At 58.8% G+C, this 21511-nt stretch overlaps 1 protein-coding gene across 2 annotated transcripts in view; it reads left to right on the forward strand.

Moving 5' to 3' along the window:
- ADCY3 (adenylate cyclase 3) overlaps positions 1-21511 on the forward strand; it is a 76312-nt gene that overhangs the window by 52932 nt on the left and 1869 nt on the right. For both annotated transcript variants that reach the window (XM_081797115.1, XM_081797116.1), the window contains exons 4-20: positions 2657-2787; positions 3338-3449; positions 3593-3720; positions 4725-4883; positions 5522-5699; positions 9263-9391; positions 10863-11005; positions 11142-11303; positions 12926-13013; positions 13774-13890; positions 15822-16081; positions 16342-16407; positions 17761-17842; positions 18680-18838; positions 19322-19468; positions 20035-20154; positions 21081-21204. In XM_081797115.1, coding sequence (XP_081653241.1) covers positions 2657-2787; positions 3338-3449; positions 3593-3720; positions 4725-4883; positions 5522-5699; positions 9263-9391; positions 10863-11005; positions 11142-11303; positions 12926-13013; positions 13774-13890; positions 15822-16081; positions 16342-16407; positions 17761-17842; positions 18680-18838; positions 19322-19468; positions 20035-20154; positions 21081-21204 — 2305 coding nt within the window. The remainder of the gene's footprint in view (positions 1-2656; positions 2788-3337; positions 3450-3592; positions 3721-4724; positions 4884-5521; positions 5700-9262; positions 9392-10862; positions 11006-11141; positions 11304-12925; positions 13014-13773; positions 13891-15821; positions 16082-16341; positions 16408-17760; positions 17843-18679; positions 18839-19321; positions 19469-20034; positions 20155-21080; positions 21205-21511) is intronic.

Below are 21511 nucleotides of genomic sequence, written 5' to 3' on the forward strand. Positions count from 1 at the left end.
GGGATCACGCAGTCAGTCAGCGGCGGGGCAGGGGTCTGAGCTAGGCTGTGGGACCCGGAGCCCAAGCTCTTGACGCCGCCACACCCTCCCGTCCCCGCCAGCCCGGGTTCCTGCCCCGGCACTCGCCACCTTGTCCCCTCCGGACTCCAGCAGCTCTCCGCCTAGGCCGCCCTGAGGGCTGGCAGGGCCCCAGGCCTCTGGCTTGTCTGGAAAACCCTCCTAGTGGCTCCTGTCCTTCCCAAGCTGAGCGCTTGCTCCTCAGTGCGTGGCCTTAGTTCAGTTTCCGAAGGCCCGTCACCACACGCGGGCAGGGGGCACAGGGCCTACCCCCTGGGCTCCGGCCCCTCATTCCTCTGCGACGGTGCCCCTCGCGGGGTTGTTAGCAGCGGGACCGACATAGCTGTGGAAATGGGAGAATGGTAGCAACCGCTGTGGCACTTCACGCTGGGCTGAGGGCCACTCGCCTGGTCGTTACCCTGTGCCTGACCACAGGAGGGATGGGGAGAGGGACCTCCTGTGGCGCAGGGGTGAGCAGGTGGCGGCTCTGGTCTGCAGACCGTCGTGGGAGCAGAAGGGGAGCTGTTGCTACCGCAGAGCTGTCTTCTTCCGGAGCTGGTGAGGGAGGCCCCAGCCCTCTGGCTTCCGGGGGGCACGGGCCCGGGCCCTTGGGGGCCTCTTGGCTGCCTCACCCAGAGGAGAGGAGCAGAACCTCCACACTTTGGTTCTCCTGCCCCAGAGAAGGTGTGTTTCAAACACAGAGCTGGGTTCTCTGGCCTCAGGGTCCACTGAACACAGCCGAGAACAAGAGCCAGCAGGGCCCCCCGACCCTCGCAGACCCTTGGTGGGAGGCGAGGTCCCCCGCTCCTGTTCCCACCAGGCTGGCGTCCCTGCTGAGGTCTGGGACCCATAGCCTCTGTTCCTCTGGACCGGCCCCAGACGCAGAGGACACAGGCCGCCGCTCTTGGTTTCCTGGCCACCCCTGCACCCAGGTAGCTCCTGTAGCTGGCGGGCTAGACACAGTACTGCTGGACCCCCCTGCCCCTCCCGCCGTGCTCCTCCCTGTCCGTCGGCCGAGCTCTGCAGCACGTGGCCTGGCCCCCCAGAACCACTCCAGCACGGGGGGCAGGCCCAGCCGTGCCTCTCTGTCCCCGCCTGTTGCCCACCTCCCACCCCCACTTCTTCTCCTAGGCCGACCTCAGCTTTGCTGCCTCGCCCCATAGGCCTCAGCCTCCCCTTAGCCACACTTGCCGTACCCCCGCAAACCTCAGCTTGAGCCGCAAGCTCAAGTTTCTCCCCCACCGTCCTTCACCAGACCCATCACCACCTGCCTCCCATCTCGGGGCACAGGGTCGTGCAGCCTTGCCGATGCGGTGCCCTGCCTAGGCTTCTCTGTCTGGCTTCACCCCCTCCCAGGGGCTGTCTCCTGCCCCATCTCCCAGCCCCCCAAGCTGGCTCAGTGTCTGCCTGCAGCACGTCCCAAACCAGCCCGTCTGTCCCCTCGCGTCTCTCCGCCTCTGTTCCTGACTTCACAGACGGGCACCTTCCACCCAGAGGCCGAAGCCACGGGCCTGTCCTGCCTGCTTGGTGCAAGCGGTCCCCAAGCCCCACTCTGCCAGGACGACTGCTAACTGGTCGCCCTGCCCTGCCGTGTCACACCCCTGTGCCCTGCAGCTTTCGGGAAGGAGTGCCCCGTTCCTTGCCTGGCACACGAGGCCCTTCGTGGTGCAAAACGGGGGTCGGCAGACATTTTCTGGAAAGGGCCAGAAGAGCCTTTTTCAGCTTTGCAGGCTGTATGTTCTGTGTCACAACAACTCAGCTCTGCTCTCGGAGGGAGAAGACAGCCACAGATGACACGGAAACCAGAGCGGGGGGGGGGGCGGGGGCAGCAGACAGGCGGCAGCGGCCCACACGTGGCGGTGTGCCGACCCCCCCACTCCATCCAAACCTACCTCTGGAGCTGCAGGTCCCTGAACCCGGGGTCCTCAGGTCTCTGTGCCTTGTGTATGCGGCTCCCTTGGACAGGATGTTCTCAGCATCTCAGTCTTCAAGCCTCACTTCCAGGAAGTCCTCCTGCTTGCCCCTGACACACCCGGCTGATTCTGGCACCCTTCTTTCTTACTGCCCTGCTCTCCCTCGCTTGTCTTGGCACTTACCAAACTGCACGTCAGGAGGCATGCTCACCTGTCCCCCCATGAGGCCCTCAGCCCTCTGAGGGCAGAGACTCAGTCCTTTGCTGGCATTGGTACCCAGCGTGCTGCCTGGCACGTAGTAGGTCTCCGGTCACGTTGAATCAGGATTCTTGAATGACTGGTCTGTGCAGGGTGCGGTGGATGACACAAGGTCCTGCCCTTGGGGGCCCCCAGTGCAGCGGCTAGAACAGGCCCACGTAGGCACTGTCGCCTTCCCTGGGGCTGTGAGGGTGCTCTGGAGGTTCAGAGCCAAGCATGGGTTTCTTCGTGGGTGTTTGACTCCCATCAGGGCCTGAAGATGCTCCATCACAGGAAGCTGCTGCCCTGGGCCTCTGGCTGCTTCCCAACCTGGGATCTGTGCCGGGAGGGCTCTGGCTGACGTCTGCCGCCGCAAGTATCCGAACGTGCCCCTGGAAGGGTACAGGCCGGACCCTGCCTCCCCACTAACCCGATCTTCCCCCTCCCAGGAGAACCTTATGCTTTCCATCCTGCCCAAGCATGTGGCTGACGAGATGCTGAAGGACATGAAGAAGGACGAGAGCCAGAAGGACCAGCAGCAGTTCAACACCATGTACATGTATCGGCATGAGAACGTCAGGTGCGCCGGGCCTGGGCTCCGAGAGCAGGACAGGGGCCGGACTTTGTGGGGTCGGCCGTGCCCTGTGGGGTTCCAGAGCCTTCCGCCAGGACTAGAAGCCGAGCCATCCCCGCCGTGTGAGCCTCAGCCCCTGCGGGAGCAGTGTTCCCGGCCCATGTTGGGGCTGAGACATCTAAGCTGTGTGGTCCGGCCCCAGCATCATAGAGACATCACCCAGGGTGGGGAGGTGACATCCGGGAGGTCACCCAGCCATTCAGGGCCAGCACTGGGGCTCACAGCCGTGCTCCTTCCAGGAGGGGTGGGTTCATCCTGGGGCCAGGATCGGGCAGCGTGGGGGAAGGAGGCCCCGTGGAGGAGGGGCCCACAAGGATAAGCTAAACATCAGAGCCCCGAATTCACCCAGGAAGTGCCAAGGGTCTCACTGCTTTGGGGCCTGAGCAAGGGCCCCCTGCGCCGGGGTCCTGGCTGCCTGTGGTGGGCAGCGGGAGCTGGTGGGGGAGCCAGGCACGCTGTCTGGAGCCTCACGGCCGCTGCCCCCCTCCTCTTGCAGCATCCTCTTTGCGGACATCGTGGGCTTCACCCAGCTGTCTTCTGCTTGCAGTGCCCAGGAGCTCGTGAAGCTGCTCAACGAGCTCTTTGCCCGCTTTGACAAGCTGGCCGCCGTGAGTGCCTGGGCCTCGTCGGGCTTTCGGGCTCAGGGGCCACCCTCGGGGCGTGGGCCTGGCCCCCCCCCCCAGCTCATCCGGTTTCCTCGCACCATGTCCAGCAGGGACTCAGAGCCACCCCCCACACCCTGTGCTTTCAGAAATACCACCAGCTGCGGATTAAGATCCTGGGTGACTGTTACTACTGCATCTGCGGCCTGCCCGACTACCGGGAGGACCACGCCGTCTGCTCCATCCTCATGGGGCTCGCCATGGTGGAGGCCATCTCGTGAGTGGGGGGCTCCGGGGGGAGGGGCGGTGGACCACGGGAGAGGCAGGCCTTCCGTGCTCGGTCGTGGGGGCCCAGCGCACCCCAGGCCCCCATGTCCCGTGGGTGTTGCATTGGTTGGCAGGCGGCCCAGTACCCAGTTCTGGGAAGTGGGGGACGTGGCTCGTCTTCCTCACGGCTGAGGGGCTGCCAGCCTTCCACGGCCTCCGAGGGGCCCAGCCTCCATCCGCTGTGGTTTTCTGGAGAAGTGGCCGTCGTGGTGAAGTCTGTCACAGCCCCTCACATTCATCTGGACTCCCCCCCAGGGCCCCCATTCCTCTCTCAGTGTTTTCTCACTGTGAGCCTCCAGGCCCATCTCCGGTCAGCAAGTCCGTGTGCGGCAGTGTGGGACTGGAACCCTGGCCTCTGCTCTGGGCTCCCAGCTCCACCGCTGCGAGCCGTGAGGACCTTGCACTCTCCCCCTCACACTCCCCGCTGTGCCTTGGAGGCCCTCCCAGGCAGGCCCTGGCTGGATCAGGCCCCAGGAGGGAAGGGGGCTCCTTGCTGAGGCTTCTCCCCCGGCCAGGATGGGGGCCGGGAGGGGTCACCTTGCCACCAGAGGGCCATTTTGCATTGTTACCATCTTCGGGTTAGAGCTCCTCTGACGTTGGCCTAGAAACAGATGCCGCACTGGGCGGGGGTGGGGGGTGGGGGGTGGGTAGTTCAGGGTCACTCGCCTCCACTTCCCTCACCACGGGGCAGCTTTCCCGGCTGCACGTGAGCCCTGGCGCGGTGCCCGGCGCAGGTGGACACGGGCAAGTAGCAGCCTTCCCTCTGTCGGCCCGCTGGACCCCAGCCACAGATGACTCGGCTCAAGTGCAGGCAGAGCGCTGTGGGGCGCCCAGGAGTCCCCTCGGCCTGGAGGGGAGGAAAGCCTGTGCAGAGCTCCTCCCCGGGGCATGGAGGGCCAGCCGCCTTGCTGCGGCCATGCCCGAGCCCTCCTCCTCTCCGTGTGTGCCTGGCAGGTACGTGCGGGAGAAGACGAAGACTGGGGTGGACATGCGTGTGGGGGTGCACACGGGCACCGTGCTGGGGGGCGTCCTGGGCCAGAAGCGCTGGCAGTACGACGTGTGGTCTACCGACGTCACGGTGGCCAACAAGATGGAGGCCGGTGGCATCCCCGGGTGAGCCAGCGTTCCTTCCCAGTGGGGAGGTGCGGGGGCCGAGGGAGGGGGCCGTGCGCCCCTCGGGGCTGTGGCTCAGACGAGAGACACCCCGGAGCAGCGTTCCTCCTGGGCGCGCCTGCCTCCTGGCCTGAGCCCGGCTGTGTCCCCTCCGCCCGCCGTGGGGCCCCAGGGCGGCATCTGGGCACGCTGTGCGGGGGCTGCCTGGGGAGGCCGGGTCCCCCGGAGGGCGCCGCGCTGGAGGAGCAGGCTCCGAGGCACCTGCACACCCGGCTGGAGCTCGGTCACAGACTCAGCCGGTCAGGGCGGACGGGCTGAGGACGCAGCCACGCGTTCCCCGCCTGGCTCAGCCCCTCGCAGGCGGTCACGATCCTCCCCCTCCGCGGTCACTCCCCAGAAACGGGTTTCTTAGCCCCTGGCGACAGGTGTTGCAACTAGGAACCCGCAAGGTACGCAGCGGTAGGACGTCACGACAGGGTTCAGGGCGGCCCTCCGAATTCCTCACCTCCCGCAGCGCTCTGCGCGGCCTGGGGACGTCGCCTGCCTGCCTCGTGGCCGTAGCGCCGAGGCTCAGAGGCGTGGGTGGCCTCCCCGGGCTCTGGCGGCCTGACGGGCCCGGGCTCCTCGCTGCCGTGCAGGCGTGTGCACATCTCCCAGAGCACCCTGGACTGCCTGAAGGGCGAGTTCGACGTGGAGCCGGGCGACGGGGGCAGCCGCTGTGAGTACCTGGACGAGAAGGGCATCGAGACCTACCTCATCGTCGCGTCCAAGCCAGAGGTGAAGAAAACGGCCACGCAGCACGGTCTCGGCGGCCCGGTGAGTGCCCCGGCCGGCCGGGCCCCGCACGGGAAGGCGGGTTCGAGAAGCCGGGCCGGTGGAAGAGCGGCCGGGGCCGTGGGGGGCACCCAGGCGGGCGTGGCGGGGGCCGGAGAGCGCGTGGCGCCGGCGGCCAGAAGGGAGGCCCCCGGGGCCGGCGGCCGGCGGGGGCGGGCTCCCCTGCGTCGGGGGGAGCGGTCGGAGCCCTGGGAGAGACGGGGGCGCCCAGGGAGAGGCTTCCCAGAGCCGCGCGGAGGCCGAGGAGGCCGGGGGCAGGCCGTGGGGGTGGCTTGGTCACGGAGACGGGGAACCGAGGCCGGGAAGGTTTGCTGGGTGGGAGAAGAAGGAAGAACAGGCCGGAAGCAGTGAAGCCGGCCCGCCCTGCTCTCGTTTCTGTGCCGCTTCCCTGCCTCTCGTCAGACCCGAAGCCCTGAGCCGCGGCCCCAGCTTCTCCCGCCCGCCGCCGGCCTCCTGACAGGCTGTCTGGTTCGGAGCCACCAGGGGCCGCTGCGGAAGTGGAGCCCTCCGTCCTGCTCGGCTGAACCGGGGAGTTGTTTCACTCCTCGTAACTTTGTACTTAGGAACGCATCAGTCGCACCAGTCGTGAGAATGTAACGGCTGAGTCTGGCGCTCTCGGGGATGGCATGTGGACTGAGGCCGTCCCACGGCTGGGGCTTTGCCTCGTAAGGGCAAAAGCAGAGCGTGAGCTGGTCTGGGGAGGCTTCAGGGGCTGTGGCTGAAGACGTGACCCCTGGGGAAGTTTTAAAAGAGAACTACACACCTTCTCCCCTCCCGCAAATGTATGTGATGACCAGCGAATCAAACAAACAGAAGGTTCGTCCATTAGCTCCAATCGCAACCACTATTCAGGGAGTGCTTCTGTGCATCCATTATTTCACTTACTCCTCAAGACAACCCTGCGAGAAGGGGGCTGTTGTCATACCCACTTTGCAGAGGAGGAAACTGAGACCCAGAACTTTGCACGCGAGTTGCAGATCTAGTAGGTGGCAGAGCAGGGCCCGTGCCCCCGGCCTGCCCGCCATGCTGCATCCCAGGTGTGCGTGGGTCCCTCCCGTGGGCAGCTCACACAAACTCAGCACCGGGAGGGACGCACAGGGGGATAGGACACCACCTCACTCCTGAGTAATTTAAAATCCCCCTCGGCACCAGTGTTAAAAGGCCAGTTCAGGGTATTTTCTGCTGCATATAAAGTCTGAGCTGCAATTAAATGCTCCAAAGAACTCAGAAAAGTAGGAAGCTGTCTTTCAGAATATTAGGAACAGTCAGGGTAGAAAGTAGAGCCTCGTGAAATAAGACTCGACCTTGACACAAAATTAACGAGTCCTTCATATTTTTAAGAGTGCTACATGCAGAACTTTAATACATTCCCTAGAACAAATTAAAAACGTGTCTTCTAAGCTGTTCTACAAGACCGTAACTGACAATAATCTAAGAAATGAGCTTTTATAAAGTGCTAGGAAATTTATAATTTCTGGCATATAAAATTTTTAATCGAGAAATGCTATTCTTTTCAAACATTACCCACAAATTGGGTTTTACCAGGGACCACCTTGAAGTCACAAATGGCAGTCAGATAGGTCTTTGGGACCACACTCGTTCTCCTTTGTTCTAATCTTGTATTTTATTTTGCTTATTTCAACAACCCTTGCATGGTATGTAATTTGGATCAGGCTTTGTTCGCCGCACCGGACACCCCTCCGAGGGTGCAGATGAGGCCACCGAGGCAAGGGAGCCTGGGCAGAGCGGGCTTTATGAAGCTGTCGTGCTTGAGTCATCATTCAGCATCTCAGGGAACTTGAGCGTTCAGCTGCGGTAGCTCGTGCCCCCGTGTTCGCGGCCGGGGTGCGCGGGCCGGTGAACCACGCATCACAGCCGCTGTAGCTCGTGTGGCCAGCCGAGCGACTGTTCCGGAAGCCTCCACCTCAGACGTGGGCGGATAAGGCAACGTTCACCTGCTCGGCCACCACGGGGTCGGAGGCAGTAATGCGCAGATGTCGGCGGGGGAGGGGGTGGGGAACACGTGTTGTGGGGGGACAGTGGGAAGAAGGAAGGAAGGTGGTGAGGGGTGCTCCTTGGGAAGCCACGGGAGCGAACACAGTTCCACTTGCGGAAATCTGTCCCCGTGGTTTTGTGAGATAAAGCGACGGACAGGGAGGAGAGTGAGGACAGTCCTCACAATGAGTCCTTCCCGAGTGTTGAAAAGCTTCCAGACCTCTCCCTGCCCACCCTGCCCTGGTTGAGGCTCAGCCAGGCTGGTCTCAGATGCCTCCTCTGATGACTCTCGGGTCTCCACCTCAGGCCCAGCCGGCTTGCCTGCACTCACCCCTGCACGAACACGGGCAGCTCGGTCCCCGGTCCCTGGTCCCCGGCCCGGGGCCTGCTCAGCCCTCTGTCCTCCCATCTCCTCGGTGGCGGCTTTATTCTTTCAGCAGCTCAGACCAAACACCGGACACAGGCTTGACCCCTTTCTTTACCGGCCACAAGCCAGTTCCGTCGACCCTCCTGCGAGGGAGGACTCTGACTGCCCCCGCCCCACGCCCTTGTAGCCGCCACCCGGTCGGGCCACGTGACCAGATCGCGGGTCTCTAGCCAGTGATCCTCCCGCTGGCCGGGCCCCACCGTCCCTTCTCCACAGCAGGCGGTGCTCCCGCTGAAGCGCCAGGGGACGTCCTGTCACTGCCTTGGTCTCTGCCTCCTTCGGAGGGAAGGCCGGGTACAGCCAGGCCCTCGCTCCGCTCATTCACTGCCCCGGCGGCGGCATGGGCCTCCCGGCTGGTGCTCAGGGCGCACACCTGCTGCAGGGCCTTTGCACCAGCTTCTCTCTCTTCCCCGGGGCGGGGGGGAGGCCCATCCCCCGAGAGCTGCAGGATTCAGTCCTTCAGGTCGTCACTGAAATGTCATCCTCACAGTGACACCTCCCCTGACCTCGTTACCGTCTCGCTCCCCAGCGATCCCCGTGCCCCTTCCCTTCTTTACCTCTCTCCAGAGCACTTACCCCCTTCTTATGTACTGTACTAATTTGACTGACTTGTCTTCCTGCTGTCCGCCTTCCCTCACTAGAATGTGAGCTCACACGGGACGTTTCGTGTATCCCCTGAAGTTTAGGGACTCCGCAAATACTCGTGAAATGAGTGGACTGTCTCGCCGTGGGTTACAGTGTTTGACCTATTCTGTCAAGGAAAAGGACTCATCTCTGGGCAAACGGGCTTGTGGGATTTAGTCAGACTTTTGGAAGGCATTTGACAGATGCTACAACCAAAAAGGACCTCTGTGGATCGCTGTGTTACTATTTTAGAAACAGGAGTTGGAACAGGAAGGTCTTTCTCTGCTTAGAAAAACTCTAGTAGTAGAAATAGACACCAGGAGTGTACGGCATTTAAAACCAGCGTTCTAGAGGAGGAGTCAGGTAGGACAGTTCTTAGCCTGCAGGCTTCTAAACTCTCATGGCAAGATTTCAGACCGACAGTAGACCAACCAGGCCCGCTGGGACGGGTGGGCAGACTGTGTCTGGGGTTTCTGATGGCCACTTCTTCCCGCTGCAGGCCCTGCGAAACGGAGTGCCAGCTTCCTCCAAGCCCAGCTCCCCCGCCCTCATTGAGACCAAGGAGCCCAATGGGAGCATCCACACCAGCGGCTCCACATCGGGGGAGCCTGATGAGCAGGATGGCCAGGTGCGTACGGTGAGGGCCAGGGCGTGGCAGGGGGCAGGGAGGTGAAGGTTGCTGTCGGAAGTGTCCTGTGCGGGAGTAGGACACCTGGCCACTGGCCCATGCTCCGCTCCTTCTCAGTGGTGTCACCTTGGGCATCACCTCCTACCCTGGCCCCACTGTCTCAGTAGCTACTGGGGTGGGGGTGGGGAGGGTCAGAAGAGGTGCTCAGCTCTGAGGCCTTGTGTAGCTCTCCTGTACCAGAATCCTGTGGCTTTGAGGGCAGTGAGGACATCCGTGGAAAATTCTGTAGGATCTGACGAGACTGTTTTGGAAGTGAGACTTCAGGGTGGGCTCACCTCTCTGGTGAGGTCCAGACACCACAAGTCCCAGGCACAGATGGGGGATTTCCAGAGGAGTGAACGTGCTACCCACCCCCGAGGACAGGGTCCATCTTGGGAGAGCATCCAGGACCTGTCCTTTACTAAAGAGCTGCCCAAGTACGCTCACTGATGAGGGCAGATGCTGTGGGACAGGGACCTCTGCCTGCCGAGGTGAGCTTGTTAGCAGCAACCCCATTCTCGCTGCCCTGGTGCCTCTAGATCACGTGCTGCAGAACAAGAGGGGAGACAGGGCTGAAGGTTAACTGGGTTTTTCTGGATCACCATGACATTCAGCAACTCTTCCCTAGCATGATTTTCTGGATAGAAAGTGGAAATACAGACCCGATGTAACTCAGCAACGAGGGCGCAGATAGTTTTAGCAGCCTGTGGTTTTTCCATCCTCATAATTAGCCACACTCTCCAGCAGATGCTTCGGGGACAGAGGTTCTTGGTACTAGAACAGACCTTCCACGTCATTTTACAGAGAAGAAAGTTGGAGCTGGGGAACATGAGTGACATGGGTCCTATCGTCAGCCAGCGGTGCACCCAAGCTTAAGGCCGGGCTATCTTGGACCCGTACACACAGCTCTCATGAGCCCAGTGTCCATTGTTATTTGAGCTGATGGCCATGTAATCACAGTCTGGATTCATATTTTTAGAGCCGATGCTTCTCCTCTGTAGGAATAAAAATGGTAGCGGGTACTTCAGCCCCACCACCCCACTAGTGATGAGGGCATCCCTTCCTCTCCCAGCACTTCCCGCCCCTCAGACCTTCCTCCCCCAAATGAACTGGATGTGTGTTCCTTTAAGAGCTCCCTTAAGCCCCAGAGTTGGGGCCATTCACCTCCTCAGGGAAGCCGATGCGCATGGCTGGGTGGCACCCCCTCCTCCTAGCAGGGGCCACAGGGCCCGGGAAACCAGGAAGGACTGTGGCTTTGGGTCCAGACCCAAGCAGAAGGAGCTGCATGGGGGCATTGGGAAGACTTCCCATGAAGTGGCTTCTAGACCCGAGGGCCTAGTCCTCCTGAGTGTGATCCCTTTTGCTCCCCTCCCCTGACCACCCTCTTTCCCCAAATCCTCCTGCACCCCCCACCCCCCGCGCTGGCTTGCAGGCTGACAATCCCTCGTTCCCCAACCCACGCCGGAGGCTGCGCCTTCAGGACCTGGCTGACCGAGTGGTGGACGCCTCTGAGGACGAGCATGAGCTCAACCAGCTACTCAACGAGGCCCTGCTTGAGCGAGAGTCCGCCCAGGTGTAAGTGGTTCCTCTGCACACACTCGTGGGCCCTGACTTGGGGGTTCGGGGAGTTGGCCATCTTGAGTGGAGCCCCTTCCTGATTGGCCAAGGTAGGTGTGACATTTGTGTTCCCTGGGGCTTGTTTCCACTGCAGAGTGAAGAAGAGAAACACCTTCCTCCTTTCCATGCGGTTCATGGACCCCGAGATGGAAACCCGCTACTCAGTGGAGAAGGAAAAGCAGAGCGGGGCTGCCTTCAGCTGCTCCTGCGTTGTCCTGCTCTGCACGGCGCTGGTCGAGATACTCATCGACCCCTGGTGAGGGAGGGCACGGCAGGAGCTGCTAGGCTAGGGGAGGGTGAAAGGTGATGAGCTTCCTAGGCCAGAGGCGTGAGCGATGTAGGGGCCTCCCGCTGGAGCATGACATCGGGGCAAAAGCCTGGTCTCTTCCTTGCCTCCGGTGGAACAGCCCAGCGGAATTCAGGCCCACGTGTTGCTAGGACCATGCCCTGGACCCTCTCCTTCCTATCTACCCTGGGATTCTAGAATAGCACTAGCGTCAAAACCAGGACTGAGAAAGCTGAAGGACAGAGAGGGGTCCAGGAGGATGGAGACCCTGGCTGCGTGGGCCTGAGCAGTTCTGGGACGAGGAGACAGAAGATGGGGGACACTCCTCAAGCTCGGTCACCAAGGCTGATCTGGCTTCCCTTTCCTGCTTCATCTTAGCCGATGGATTTTAGACTCTGGGTACAAACAGCTCTGTCACACAGCAGCAGGTCCTCCGGGGCAAGGGATGTTCTGGAGACCTTCCCCAGCTGTTGAGGCCCAAGCAAAGGACAGCTGCCGCGCCCCTCCCTCCCCGCAGCCCCTCGGCCACTCAGTCCTGCGCAGGGGTTCCCTGTCAAATGGGAGGCGGTGGGGGCCTGTTCCAGCTATAGTTAGGGGCACTGTAAAGAGCCCTGGACTTAGTTACAAGTTCTAGACACGCTTCTTGGCCGATTTGTTGTATGGCCATGTCCCTAAGGTTCTAGAAGCCAAAGACGATGATGATACCAACAACTTGAAGGTGATAATGTCTACCCTGCTAACCCCAGGATTGTTGGAAGGATCGAATGCATTCATTCACTGCAGATACTCACCAGTGCTCAGTGCCTGGCTCTGAGGCCTACGGATATACAGTGAAGACAACATACAAAGAGCCCGGCTCCCATGGAGCTTACATTCTAGCAGGGCAAGACAGAGGTCAACAACTGAATAATCAGAACATGCCTGCAGACAGCGGCAAATGGGTGGATAGAAGGGAAGAAGGGAGCCGGGAATGCTCTGCATTTGGTCTGCTCTGCGTTTGTGTCCAGCACGGGGCGGAGCAGGCCTCACCCACAGGGCACAGGGTGGGATTTGAGTAAAGACCCCGCGGGAGAGGAGAGGTGACCGAGAATCAGGCACCAGCTTAGCAACAGAGGTCGCTCCGGAACCAAATGGTGGGGGTTGTGTGAACGGGCAGGATTTGGAGACCCCGAGTTGCTCAGAGTTGCGAAGGTGGGTGAGGGAGGCCCTGTTCAACTGTGAAGCTCTGTGCAGTTGGGGCGGGGGGGTAGCCCTCCCAGCCCTCCCAGCCCTCGGCAGCAGGCGAGCCGCCCTGTCCCACGCTCCCCCTTCACAGCACAGTGCTCACTCCCAAGAACCCCCTGCGCCCCAGCAACAGCTACCGCTGGGGGCGGGGGGTGGCGCGCGTTCCCGGGCCCTGCACTCAGCTGGCAGCCGCCCGACTCGGCCTCTGGCTCGTCTATGCAGCAGGAGGCATGAGTCGGTGGCGTCCTGGGAATGTTTCAGGTGCAGGCCTAGAGGGCCTGCTCTTCTCCCTCCTCCTTGCCTCTCGTAGCCCCTTCCCCGATCTCACTGATCCCTCCGCCCCCCTCCCTGTCGTCTCCCCGTTACAGGCTGACGACGAACTACGTGACCTTTGTGGTCGGGGAGGTTCTGCTTCTGATCCTGACAATCTGCTCGCTGGCCGCCATCTTTCCCCGGGTAAGAGCCGCTTTTCCTTTTGGCTGCGAAGCCCTCCGGAAGCGGGAGCGGTATGGACGGAGTCAGGCGTCCCAAGGACTCGGTACAAGCAGACTGTTGGTTAGGACGGTTCAGGCGTTTGTCCATCCATTCCTTCCTCATCACTCACGCACTCACGTCAGCTGAGCAAGCACGGTCCTATGCCAGAGCCCAGACAAACGCCTGGGAAACTGTAGAAAAGCAGTGGAGGCCCAGCTGGAAGGGGGTTGGCCCTGACCGTGAAGGACCGTGAAAGCCAGACAAAGAGACTGAGGGTTTCTCCCGTAAGAACTGGGGTGCTTTGCAGAGTTTCTGATCAGACTGAGAGGAGAAAAGCAGGTGGCTTGCCGGGTGACTTGGAGGATTTCGGCTATACTGACCCAGGGAAGACGGGAGCAGCTAGGCAAACGTGGCTGGCCCTGAAAATCGTTCCCTGACACGGCCTTGCTGCTGGACTTACGGGGTGGGCTGCCGCTGGCTGGCACTGCCCACAGCCTCCTGGCCTGGTCACTGTCTGCTCCAGAGAGGGCTCCAGTGGGGGCCCTGCTGTGTCACAGACCCCTCCAGAGGGACTGATACAGAGCGCCAGCCTCCTGTGCTGCCTTCTCAGCTCTGCCAGTTTTTGGTGGACTACAGTTTAGGTTCCTGGGAGGTAGGGGAGCAACCAGAATCATTAGCAGTCCTATTTATGGGAGAAAAGACTGTCAAAAGTTCACGGCCCCTGAAATTCCATTCCTTCTAGGCCTTTCCTAAGAAGCTCGTTGCCTTCTCGACTTGGATCGACCGGACCCGCTGGGCCAGGAACACCTGGGCCATGTTAGCCATCTTCATTCTGGTTATGGCAAACGTCGTGGACATGGTGAGCTCCTGCTGTGCCTGGTCAAGGGACGCCCCTCCCCTCACTCTCAGTGGAGAAAGGCTTCTGTATTGAGTATGAGCAGTTGGTCAACCAATCCTCCACCCCTAGACACAGGTTTAGAGTGGCACTTAGTTTCCTAAACAGATCACCTTGGCCAAATGGACAGGGTCTTCTACCCCAGAAACCTGAGACTGACCTGTTTGCCCCAGCTCCTTGCTCTCCCAGAGTCCAAGAGCCTGACACCATGCCCCAGGCCCCGTGCTGGATGTTGCCTCATTTAATCTTTCTAACAGTCCCAAGACGTTTGGTATCATTATCTACAGCGGCGAGGCTCAGGTTAATTCACTTGTTTTAGCTCACACTGTCAGTGACAGAATCAGGGATCGAGCTGTTCTAAATCCCAATCCTGTGAAGAAACTCCATATCTTACTGATCAAGGGGCACAATGCACATCTTAAGTATTCCCTACAGTGTGGCTAGTGTCATGTATCCAGGACCAGGGAGGGAAACCTGTTCTGCTAAAGGAGCTCTCTTGTTTGCCTTCATCCGTTTGAACGTTGCCAGACCTTCCTAGAGCCCAAATGGCTAGGGGCAGACAAATCATCTTCTCTGCTCTCAATTCATGGCGAAGCGGCAGGTCTCAAGGGAGCAGCCAGATGCTTTCTTGGGTTGGGGGGGACAGCAGTTAGAAACCCAGCTCCGTGGGGCGCCTGGGTGGCTCAGTTGGTTAAGCGACTGCCTTCGGCTCAGGTCATGATCCTGGAGTCCCTGGATCGAGTCCCGCATTGGGCTCCCTGCTCAGCAAGGAGCCTGCTTCTCCCTCTGACCCTCCCCCCTCTCATGCTCTCTCTCTATCTCATTCTCTCTCTCAAATAAACAAAATATTTAAAAAAAAAAAAAAAGAAAGAAAGAAACCCAGCTCCGTGGATTCAGAACCACCAGTCAGTTACTGAGCCTTGGCAGCTTGGAGCTGCAATTGACATTCTCGTCAGTCCTCACAGTTCCCAACAATTTTGGCAGTACTGTATACATGCTCTTAAAAAGTCCTACTTTTTTCAAATAACAATTTAAGCACAGGGAAAAAAACTCACCATGGAGACTTATCCCTTGGGCCAGTTGATCCGAAGTCCAACTAGAAGTCAGGAGCTGCAGAACCTAATGTGCCCCTCGTCGCATGGTGCCCAAGCGCAGGGAAGAGAAGCCCGAGCCCCTAACCTGGCTGAGCACACCTGGAGCCTGGTGCCGGGTCTGGGGACCACTGTTTACCAGGGTCACGGACTCTATGCAGGACATCTCGAGATCCTGTCACCAGGGGAGGGGTGAAAGACCAGGGAGGTATGAAAACTTCTCACATGCTGAGAACTTCCCAGAGCCAGACGAGCACCTTCCACGAGTGGGTGGAAGTTACAGGAAGTAGGTTTGCTTCAGTTGATGGAGGCACTTGCCATTGACTTCCGTCTGCCCAGCGGCGGGAGGAGGCCCCAGAAACGGAAGTGTCTGAGCAGAGACTGGCTGCCAGGCCGCGAAGCCGTGACGGAGGCTCCCTGGCTGGCCCCACGGCCCCTCCTTAAGCAACACTGTGCCGTGGGCAAGAGCGTGTTGTATGTGAAACCTAAAAACTGCACTCCTCGCTCTGACTCTACCGCCTGCTGAGTGCGCTGCTCGGCACCAGGCCAGCCCCTTCGGCTCTGCTGTAAAGGTGGCAATCCTACAGACGCTCGAGAATTTTCATAAACATCAAATGAGATACAGTTCAGCGCTTAGTGGGCGTTACTAACGTTTGTATTCTGTTCCTTGGTCAGTTGTCCCCCATCTGTCAGTGTTCCCGAGGGAGCTGTGGGACGTGGTGGCCACGACCCAGCCGCCTCTGACCAGTGTCTGTTGTTCCCTTGCACCCCATGTCCTCCCTGCGCCCCTGTCCTGGCCTCCAGCTCAGCTGTCTCCAGTACTACGCAGGACCGAACAACAGCACCGCAGGGCTGGAGGCGGAGGATGGCTGCGTAGAGAACCCCAAGTATTACAACTACGTCGCCGTGCTGTCCCTCATTGCCACCATCATGCTGGTGCAGGTCAGCCACATGGTGAAGCTCACACTCATGCTGCTCGTCACCGGGGCTGTGGCCGTCATCAACATCTATGCCTGGCGCCCCATCTTTGATGAATACGACCGCAGACGTTTTCAGGAACATGAGTAAGATGAAGCCTACTTGGGGATCTGTATTGTCTCCTTCCTCCCACCCCCAAGTCCCCACTTCAAGGTCATGGGCCTGGGGCTCAACAAAGGACGGTATGGGAATCGGGGTTCGTGGCTTCTGACAGAGATGCCACTAGTTGGCTGTGATCCTGGGGTAGATCCTTTCCGTTCTTGATGAGTGGATGATCCGTGTTTGGCCACTGGGCGTCAGCCGCTTGTCCCCAGGTGGGGCCTGAGTCTGCGCCTCTGTCCTGCAGCTTTCCCGTGGTCGCCTTAGAGAAGATGCAGGGATTTTCCACCCCTGGGCTCAACGGCACTGGCAGGTGAGGGCAGCGGCTTTCCCCTTTCTGGTCCGCACTCTCTCTTCTGGAAACAAGAGAAGGCTGTGATCTCACCCCTTCAGAGGCACACGATGTGGGATATTCATTAGGGAAGTTAGTATGTGTTTCCACAGGAGGGCTGGAGCAGAGGTAGAATGACCTCGGTATGGACCCGGCCGTCGCGGCCCATCCGGGCTCAGAGTGAGCCAGGGGAGCAGCGGCAGTGTGGTTTAGGGGGTGGGACGGGGGCTGGGTTGAGGTGAGGAGAGCGGGAACCGGTGGGACAGACCGCAGAGAAATGAGGGAAGAGCCCTGCACCCGGCCCAGAGGATCTGGAAGATGAGGCTTTGCCCCCTGCTGCTGGGCTGTCTCTGGGGCTGCAGGCAGGCCAGTTTTTGAGTCTGTTTCATGTCTTGAAGAGGATATTGGACTAGAAGTTCTCCAAGGTCCTTTCTAGTTCTAAAGTTTTAGAATTTTGTGATTCAGTGACTTGATTAGACCTTCAAGTAAGTTAAAGGAAACAAAAAATAGATTACCTAACAGAATGAGGGCAGAAGAAATGAATAGGTCCTTCACAAAAGAAGAAATCTAAATGGCCACTAATAAATGAGAGGCATTCATGTAATCAAGGATGTGAAAACCAGGACCACAACAAAAGACCACTACACACCTACCAGTTTGGCAAGAATGAAGAAGTCTGGTAACATCAAGTACAACGGTAACTCACTCCTGATGGGTGTATAAATTGGTACAACCATTTTAGAAAACAATTTGGAGTTATTTAGTAAAGTTGCAAATAGACCTAGGACCCAGCAATTCCACTGCGCCCTTACACTTTACAGAAATCTGTGCACACCTCTGCATCCCAGGATGTGTGTGTAGGATTGTCCATAGTCACGTTGTTCATCATAGCTACACATACACAAAAAACATCCAAAGCAGATGAAAACAACCCAAACCACATCAACAGCAAATGGGGACACAAGCTGTGATCTATTCATACAACAGACTACTGTATAGTAATGAAAACTGTAGCTCCATACAAAAATGTGAAGTTATTAAAAAAAGAATCATAAATGGTGCCATCGTCCCATCACTGCAACGCTAGTCTCTCTCCAGAGGCTTCTGTGGTCACACCTACAGTGTTTATGAAACATCTGGGGCGCCCTCAGGTGGATTCCAGGAGGGGCCAGGGCTGGGCTGCCTATTAGGAGCCCAGTGGTTTAAGAAAGATTCACCTGTGGGAGTCCGGACTTGATGTGAAGGTGCTTAACGAGCTGGGAGGAGTTTCTGGCCCAGGGTGACAGGAAAGGCCCAGCCCCGTTGGAGGGAATCAAACTCCTCTTTGCCCCGCAGGCTGCCCCTGGTGCCTTCTAAGTACTCCATGACCATGATGATCTTTGTCATGATGCTGAGCTTCTACTACTTCTCACGCCACGTGAGTGCCTGCACACCCTCCCCTCCCCCTTGCATACAAGCCAGTGGGGCCTCCTGAGAAAGCAGTCTCAGGGTCCAAGAACGCAGGCTCCTCGGGAATGCTGGCTTCCCTTACCCAGCCCAGCACGTGGCCCTGGCTGAGCCACCGTCCTTCCGTTTTCTGGTTCCCTCCCTCGCCGTACAAGAACCGTCCTTGCCCTCTTCTCCTGATCGCCTCCGGCACGCTGCAGCAGCATACAGAGCAAGCTAAAAGCTTGGAGAACATGTTTCCTAGGCCAGGGGCCCCTGGATTTTCACCCACCCTGGCTCTGGGAGTTACTCACACACTCACCATGGAGCCAGGAGAGAAAGGGAAAGAAGCTGATGAAGTTTTGTTTGGTTCCAAGGAAGAGGTAAAAGAAGCAAGCAGAGAGAGAGGGCGGGGAACTAGCTCCCCGTGAGCCCAAGTGCCCCCCAGTGGTTTGCCAGGGAAAGTACAGCCTTCCCTAGCCCGATGGAGCCTGCCGGAAGTGGGGACTTCACCCTAGGCTGGGAGATCCCCACGGCTGCCATCCGCCTCCAAGACAGACCCGTAGCTAGAATGAGGTCCCAGAATTAGGGGAGCCTCCCACGTACCCAGAAGGCTCTCGGCGCTCTGCAGAACCACGGCGAGGCCGGGAACCCCACTGTAGCTGCAGGGTGGCCTTTTTCAGTCGGTGGGTCTCTTTGCATCGTCTTTCCCTTGCTATTTAGTGGTCTTCCTGCCAGTGTTTCCCCGTGGAACCCCTCCAAGTTCTGTTCTTCGTCTTTCCTTCACATGGCCGGCTAAAGCACACACCTTGCCTGTGTCCGTCCACAGGTGGAAAAACTGGCAAGGACACTGTTCTTGTGGAAGATCGAGGTCCACGACCAGAAGGAACGTGTCTACGAGATGCGGCGCTGGAATGAGGCCTTGGTCACTAACATGTTGCCTGAGCACGTGGCACGCCATTTCCTGGGGTCCAAGAAGAGAGATGAGGTGAGGGGTGGCCTCACACAGTAGCCGGCAGCCACGAGGCTGTGTGTCTTCATCCGGCTTGCTTTCGCCAGCCCGTCTGGGCCCAAGGCCTCCTCAGGAGCGGGCACTGGTCCGGGCAGGGCTGCACGCAAGCGGCGACTGTAACATGTCACAGGCTTCTGGTAAAGGGCACCGCTTAGATGTTTTCTGTGGGCCACACATCCCCGGAAGTCCCCAACCTCTGTCAGCTGTGATCTCCTCACACAGAAGGGTTCTCAAGGGTTCCCTCACACTTCCACCGTTTCTCAAAGCCGGGGCTGTTACAGGGCCCAGAGAAACTTTACTTGTTCGAAGTTGCGATGAGCCACTTCCTTATAATGCAAAGTTGGGATGTCCATCCAAAAAGCTAAGGACACCGATCATGGGTGCGGAAGACAGAGTCGTTTCTGGGGCACGCCATTCCAGCAGCGTTTCTTTGAGCACTCTGGCCCTGCCTCTTCTTAGGAGCTGTACAGCCAGTCTTACGATGAGATTGGAGTCATGTTTGCCTCCCTGCCCAACTTCGCCGACTTCTACACGGAGGAGAGCATCAATAATGGTGGCATTGAGTGTCTGCGCTTCCTCAATGAGATCATCTCAGATTTTGATTCTGTGAGTGCCCATCCTGCCCCTCTCCTGCCCCAAAGCCAGCTCTTTCCAGATTCTACCTCAGGACGGGCTGCAGGGGTCAGAGAAATGGTAGTTACCCTTGCTGCTCTGTTTTCCCGTATGAGCTTCTCCCGGTAACATGGGGGCTTCTGCTGCCTGGGGGCTCTGAGTGGGAAAGACAGGAGCCCGGGAAGCTGCCTACAAGATCACAGCATAAGGACTGGCCCAAACAAGATCCTGAGGCACTGGATTCCTCCTACCCTCAAATTCAGATTCAGTAAATATTTATTAGGTAACTTGTATCACCAAGGAAAATACTTTTACGTATACGCTCAAGCACCCCAGGGGCCTGGCGGTTTTGTCCCATGTTAAGGTCATAGAAGCAGAGGCTCCATCAGCAAGTCTGCCTACATGATGTGACAGATAAGTGGCAGAATTGATAGTTTTTAGGAAAGCATCTCTTGGATGTCTTGTGGGGTTGTTGTAAACAGGCACATCTGTCACTTAGTTGGCTCATTTCTCTCCCTGGACTCTGCTGACCTTTCTCTCTCCTTTGATACTGGCCTCAGCTCCTGGACAATCCCAAATTCCGGGTCATCACCAAGATCAAAACCATTGGCAGTACCTATATGGCAGCTTCAGGAGTCACCCCAGATGTCAACACCAACGGCTTTGCCAGCTCCAACAAGGTAGCTGCCCACCCCATGGCTGGAGGAGAGATGGGGCCCTGCCTCCTGGGGCAAGAGCGCGGCCGTCCACACCTAGCGTGTGAGACAAGGAGTCACAAGGGTAGCTGATGCTAGTGAGCACCGCTGGGTCAGCGGGTCACACACACACCACCGGCACCATGTGATGCTAATTTAAAATCGTATTTACTGGCCAAGTTTAACAAGCAGAGAAAGAATAGCCTACACAACCCCCCCACTGGTGCACAGCTTAGGCCAGACGTAACTGCTCTAATCATGGCCATGCTCCCTTCATGCTCTAGACTTTTGAAAGAACTGGGGAGTGGCGACCATCCGAGCAATTACGTAACAATGAGAACATCCAGGTTGGGAGTAGTTCTGATAGGAAAGGGGTCTTCGGAGCTCACTGGCTGGCATCAGCCTGTTGTTTGTTATATCAGACCTGTGGAGCTAGCTGTTTATGAGAGGAAATGAGCTGTGGGCGCCCTGGTCCTAACAGCTGTTCTTAGACTGTTCTCATCCTATTTTATCTTACAACTGTCCTATATAACTACTACTACCATCTCCCTTTTATGGATGAGGCTAAAGAAATGTGTCTAAGATGGGTCATGACCTCCAAGGGCTTATAATCTAGTTAAGGAATGCAAATGAGAACTATCCCAAATTCAGAGCGCAGGTTCAGGCGCGGGGATGATGGCAGACAGGAAGCAATGTAGCTGGCCGGGACCGCTCTTCCCCACCTGCGGGCCCTAAGGGATGCAGGGGAGCGGTCAGTGACAAGCCGAGGTCGAGGTCACGGACTCGTCTGTGGGAAGTGGAGAATAAGGCCTCGGACGACGCGGTGCAGGAATTCACCTGCAGAACGCCGTGACGGGGAGCGAGGGGCCCGTACAGGCTCCTGACGCCCTCGCCGCTGCTCCCCGGCCCAGGAGGAGAAGTCAGACAAGGAGCGCTGGCAGCACCTGGCCGATCTGGCCGACTTTGCCCTGGCCATGAAGGATACGCTCACAAACATCAACAACCAGTCCTTCAACAACTTCATGCTGCGCATCGGTAAGAGTTCTCGGGCCTGGGTGCTCCTTGCCGCGCTCCCTGATGCGAGGGACTCGGCACATCAGCAGGAAGGGCGAGACTTAGCCCTGGAGGCATTTAGGGTGGGGAGGGTCACACAGGCACGGCTCTGGGACCTTAGGGATCTCTTCCCGGTGATCGGACGGCACATCTGGTGAAATGAGGGCCAGCTGTGTGTGTCCCACACCGTTCACCGCGATTAGCCTGACTTCTGAGTGTGGCCGCGAAGGCAGGCTGTCCACCTCCCCAGGCGGTCTTGCACGCCTGCGGAGAGCTTTGCTGCCTCGGT

This window comes from Leptonychotes weddellii, chromosome 10 (genome assembly GCF_054177405.1).
Source record: "Leptonychotes weddellii isolate Sample4059 chromosome 10, ASM5417740v2, whole genome shotgun sequence".
In the NCBI taxonomy this organism is placed as follows: Eukaryota; Metazoa; Chordata; class Mammalia; order Carnivora; family Phocidae; genus Leptonychotes; species Leptonychotes weddellii.